Source organism: Doryrhamphus excisus, linkage group LG22 (assembly GCF_037039965.1).
Source record: "Doryrhamphus excisus strain RoL-2023G ecotype Guam linkage group LG22, RoL_Dexc_Guam_v1.1, whole genome shotgun sequence".
Classification (NCBI taxonomy): domain Eukaryota; kingdom Metazoa; phylum Chordata; class Actinopteri; order Syngnathiformes; family Syngnathidae; genus Doryrhamphus; species Doryrhamphus excisus.
Window position 1 is genome coordinate 2,526,053 of NC_136378.1, and position 5,984 is coordinate 2,532,036.

At 35.0% G+C, this 5,984-nt stretch overlaps 1 protein-coding gene across 1 annotated transcript; it reads left to right on the forward strand.

Moving 5' to 3' along the window:
- The first annotated feature begins 220 nt into the window (after positions 1 to 220).
- On the forward strand, positions 221 to 5,097 carry LOC131110391 (uncharacterized). Its single transcript, XM_078788241.1, has 6 exons — positions 221 to 305; positions 462 to 779; positions 1,149 to 1,403; positions 2,890 to 3,111; positions 3,189 to 3,366; positions 3,453 to 5,097. The coding sequence occupies exons 1-6, from the start codon at positions 257 to 259 to the stop codon at positions 3,517 to 3,519; spliced, it is 1,089 nt and encodes a 362-aa protein (XP_078644367.1). The 5' UTR covers positions 221 to 256; the 3' UTR covers positions 3,520 to 5,097.
- The last annotated feature ends 887 nt before the right edge of the window (positions 5,098 to 5,984 follow it).

The window sequence follows — 5,984 nt, forward strand, 5'->3', positions numbered from 1 at the left end:
ATGTATGTTTACACATGAGTTGAAAAAAAAATGGATTTCAAAATATATATTTTTTAAAAGCGATCTTTTAAGGATGCGGTTTGTGCTGGAAGGTATTCATGAAATAATATCTTGAGTTGTGTTGTTGGTAAAAAAAAAAAAAAAAAAAAAGAGAAGTAGACCTTCCCTTTTCTCTCCGTTTACAGTATACATTGAAGAAATATACTCAAAATTGGCACATCCTTTTAGGAGGTGGCAGAGTTAGGTCATCAGAGATATGAAAGCAACAGCTGGACTCTTGCTGTTGCTCGTCACAGTTTCTCAAGGTCAGGCTTTTCACTTCTAAATTGCAAGAATTCATACATATGTATGCCGTTTTAGTTCATTGCTCCATATCTCCAAATGCCAATCTAAGATGTTGAACATAAATGTACATTTTGCAGATTATACATTTAAATATTTATCATGATTGCTGTTTCCAGGCGTGCAAAGTACCTGTGATGGCAGACAAAATGGTGCTCAGTGTTATGGAAAACTGGGAAGTGATATATCCCTCCATTTGATGGACAACGCCTTAACTATATTTAGATATGAATGTCAGCAAAACAAGAATATTTTATTTAAAGGGGGAACAATACATGGATTGCCTCAACTACCCGAAAGATTTGTCTTCACCCCAGAAGATGGAATGATGAAGATAGAAAAGCTGAAAAGGACGGATAGTGCCAACTATACGATTATAACCGGTGATGAAAGTGGAACTCGGCAAGTCCAAGGGACTCTAGTGTTGTTTGTTGAAGGTAAATATTTTTATGATTGTACTATTTTTTTTATTTTAGTTGCATTTAATTCCACTTCTTGTACGCAGGAACACCAGATTTTGATTTAACTAGAATAAATATTATGAGCTGACTTGTGGGCGATGAGGAATAAAACGGTGGTACTTGCAAAGCGAAAGCGAACATTTGTTACCTAACAACAGAGCCAACTCTGTGTCCACTCAGACAAAGGCCTCACCTTGGGTTTCCTTCCTGTATTTCATCAAGAAATCTGCAAAATCAGCCATTTTTTACTGTTAGAAAAAAAGCAATTGGAAGGTGGTCAACAAATAAAATGGAGTGGTTTCATTAAATGTTTCATTAAAAAAAAAACATTCCTGATTCTTACAGCTCCTGTGACCTCGGTCCACATTGCTTGGACGTGTCTGTCCCAGGGACAGCAGTGGGTGTCGTGCTCCTCCAACGGAGGGGACAATCTCCAGTACAAATTGACCCTGAACAACCAACCGCTGGAGGACATCGACCTCCATTCTGGACATCTTCAAGCAAACGTCACCCTGAAGCGGCGCGTCTCTGGACAGCTAGGCTGCACTGTTAGCAATAACGTCGGCCGTGTCTTGGAAAGCGTTTGGATTTATCCTTGTGGTGAGATGTTCATCTGAGAATGACATTTGATGCTACAAAAGGACCAGAACATCCTTGTTTCTTCACTTTCTTCTTCATTTTAATGCCTGGTGCAACTAAACGACATTTTGCCCAAACCTGACACCAGGAAAAATACCGTATTTTCTGGACTATAAGTCGCATAATTAGGGAGAAAGAAACATATATAAGTTGCACTGGAGTATAAGTCGCACAAGGCCAAAAATGCATAATTAGGTAGAAAGAAACATACATAAGTCGCACGGGAGTATAAGTCGCACAGGGCTAAAAATGCGTAATTAGGTAGAAAGAAACATACATAAGTCGCACGGGAGTATAAGTCGCACAAGGCCAAAAATGCATAATTAGGTAGAAAGAAACATACATAAGTCGCACTGGAGTATAAGTCGCACAAGGCCAAAAATGCATAATTAGGTAGAAAAAAACATACATAAGTCGCACAAGGCCAAAAATGCATAATTAGGTAGAAAAAAACATACATAAGTCGCTCCGGAGTATTAGTTGCACAAGGCCAAAAATGCATAATTACGTAGAAAGAAACATACATAAGTCGCACATGGCCAAAAATGCATAATTAGGTAGAAAGAAACATACATAAGTCGCACTGGAGTATAAGTCGCACAAGGCCAAAAATGCATAATTAGGTAGAAAAAAACATACATAAGTCGCTCCGGAGTATTAGTTGCACAAGGCCAAAAATGCATAATTACGTAGAAAGAAACATACATAAGTCGCACATGGCCAAAAATGCATAATTACGTAGAAAGAAACATACATAAGTCGCACTGGAGTATAAGTCGCACAAGGCCAAAAATGCATAATTAGGTAGAAAAAAACATACATAAGTCGCTCCGGAGTATTAGTTGCACAAGGCCAAAAATGCATAATTACGTAGAAAGAAACATACATAAGTCGCACATGGCCAAAAATGCATAATTAGGTAGAAAGAAACATACATAAGTCACACTGGAGTATAAGTTGCACAAGGCTAAAAGTGCATAATTAGGTAGAAAGAAACATACATAAGTCGCACATGGCCAAAAATGCATAATTACGTAGAAAGAAACATACATAAGTCGCACATGGCCAAAAATGCATAATTAGGTAGAAAAAAACATACATAAGTCGTACTGGAGTATAAGTCGCAGGAACAGCCAACCTATTCAGAAAGAAACATACATAAGTCGCACTGGAGTATAAGTCGCACAAGGCTAAAAGTGCATAATTAGGTAGAAAGAAACATACATAAGTCGCACTGGAGTATAAGTCGCAGGAACAGCCAACCTATTCAAAAAAGTGTGACTTATAGTGTGGAAAATACGGTACAAAGTGCGTAAGTTCGTCTTGCAACCTAAAAAAAAACGTAAGCGTCCGTTGGGTTTGGCCTTGAAATGAAGAAACATGGACGCTGTAATCATTTTGGGTGGAAATATGCTTTCTAACACGTTAATGCTGATTCTGTTTCTAGGTTTCATGAACTGCACCTCAAACGGGACTCGTGTAATTGGGTGGTTTCCTGAAAACAGTCAAGCCCAGTGTGATGAATATATCCCAGAAACCACGCCCCCTCAAAGTAAGAATTACGTGCTGATAATGGCCGGCGTCCTCTCGGCACTCGTCACCCTGTTAGTGATCGCGGTGGCCATTGTGGTTTTGTCTCAGAAGAAAAAGCAAAGCAGCTCACATTCAGGTACAAAAATTATACTTTTTTATGAACATTTTGTTTAATATTCGGATTTGTTATTATTTTCTGTGTTTGATCATAAGATGAACGGGATGTGACGTATGCCGACATCAGGATCAGGAATCAGCCGCAGAATAAGTCGATAAAAGCCAGACAGGAAGCGGAAGTGGAATACGGCCAAGTCAGGTTTCCAGAGCGCCAACGCCAAAGCGTTGCTCACCAACAGGATGGATGTCTTTACGCCAATGTCCGCAAAGACAGGTGATTTTAGTGTTGAGGGCAGATTGTGGAGGTGTTGTTATCAAATACCCTATTTTCCGGACTATAAGTCACACTTTTTGTCATAGGTTGGCTGTTCCTGCGACTTATACTCCAGAGCGACTTATGAATAAAAAAAATGTTTATGTTCCATAAACACTGAACACCTTTTCTGTTCATGTTTATTTTTTGTGTAGCTGAATAAGCATTGTGTTAGCATATCTTACACCTATTTAGTCTATTCTCTATTCTTTTATTATTATTAGAACTTCCAAGAGGACGTAATGTCTGTTTTGGTCAAGTAGTTCAAATAAATTACCCGCAAAAAATGCAACTTTTACTTATGTATGTTTTTTTCTACCTAATTATGCATTTTTGGCCTTGTGCGACTTATACTCCAGTGTGACTTATGTATGTTTTTTTTCTTCCTACTTATGCACTTTTGGCCTTGTGCAACTTATATTCCAGTGCGACTTATGTATGTTTTTTTTCTACCTAATTATGCATTTTTGACCATGTGCGACTTATGTATGTTTTTTTCTACCTAATTATGCATTTTTGGCCTTGTGCGACTTATACCCCAGTGCAACTTATGTATGTTTCTTTCTACCTAATTATGCATTTTTGGCCTTGTGCGACTTATGTATATTTTTTTCTACCTAATTATGCACTTTTGGCCTTGTGCGACTTATACTCCAGTGCAACTTATGTATGTTTTTTTCTACCTAATTATGCACTTTTGGCATTGTGCGACTCATACTCCAGTTCAACTTATGTATTTTTTTCTACCTAATTATGTATTTTTGGCTTTGTGCGACTTATATTCCAGTGCGACTTATGTATGTTTCTTTGTACCTAATTATACATTTTTGGCCTTGTGCGACTTATACTCTGAAGCGACTTATGTATGTTTTTTTTTCTACCTAATTAAGCATTTTTGGCCTTGTGCGACTTATACTTCAGTGCGACTTATGTATGTTTTTTTCCACCTAATTATGCATTTTTGGCCTTATAAGGTGCGACTTATAGTCCAGAAAATATGGTATCTATTTTTAGCATTTTTCATGACCTCTACCGAGTATTTATTTGGAAGGATTTGTGGGAAAACGTTGTTGATATTTTCCCGTCTGTAAGGAGATGGAGGTGAATCTTGAAACATTTTGCGGTGTTGTCTCTGGGTGGGGTCAAACCTTTGCTCCCCGCGTCGTGATATCAACATGACCCGTTTTTACGTGGAGATAAATGTCTTATGTAATGTGTTTAGTGTCAAATAGTGTAACATTGTTTTTCTTTCGCTGCGCTACGGACATCTTGGGACTTAAAATTTTTTTTTTTTGTTTAACACAAGTTTGGGTGGGTGGTTTGAGGTCAAAGTTCGACAACCGCGGTCAACCGTTTAGCTGATTCACAGCCCATCAAAAGTCTTTATGGCGTGTGTGTGTGATAGTCGCCGTGTCCTTAAACAACCATCTGAGATTATTTTTAACCGAAGGCTCTCCTTAAAACTCAGTTGAACCTTTGACTGACATAATCTAGCGAGCAAATAATTGATAACGTAACGCCAGGATCGTAAAGAAGCTCAAACAATTGGGTGCCATTTTAGGGTCTAACGTATTTGTGTCCGACAAAAAACGCGCGGGATTCTCGGCTGCTGTTCTTAAATTGAACGAAATGACTTTGAATTATTATATACATTATAATAACATTTAATTATATAAATTATTTTTTTTTTTTTAGCCAAATTGTGTGTCCAGTGCCCCCTTTTTGTTTGGAGTGTGTTTGTATTGCTGTTGACGTTTTGTTTAAAAAAAAAAAATAAAGTATAAAAAATATTTTTTTATTTCAGCATATTGTGTTTTTATTATTTATTTATATAATATAAATATACATTTAACCATATAATTTAATCTCCAATAATTATGTAATAAAATGTAATTTGTAAAAATTATTTCAATATTAATTAATATTATAAATTATTAGTTTTTAGTCAAATTGTGTGTCCAATGCCCCCTTTTTGTTTGGAGTGTGTTTGTATTGCTGTTGACGTTTTGCTTTGAAAAAAAAAACAAAACAAAAGTATATAAAAAAAAAAAATTCAGCATAGTGTTTTTATTATTTATTTATATAATATAAATATAAATTTAATATAATTTAATCTCCAAAAATTATGTAATTAAATATAAATATAACTTATAAAAATTATTTCTATATTAATTAATATTATAAATTATTAGTTTTTAGCCAAATTGTGTGTCCAGTGCCCCCTTTTTGTTTGGAGTGTGTTTGTATTGCTGTTGACGTTTTGTTTAAAAAAAAAAAAAATGAAAAAATAAAGTATAAAAAAATATATTTTTTATTTCAGCATATTGTGTTTTTATTATTTATTTATATAATATAAATAATATAAATATAAATTTAATAATATAATTTAATCTCCAATAATTATGTAATTAAGTATAAATATAATTTTTGAAAATTATTTCAATATTAATTAATATTATGAGTTTATTCCTGTATTTTTTTTTTCATTCAATTTCTGTATTATTAAATGCTGCTTCAAAACTTTTGGATATCGGTAACTGAATGCCGTATGCTGTAAAAATAAGCTTTTTAAAAAAAAA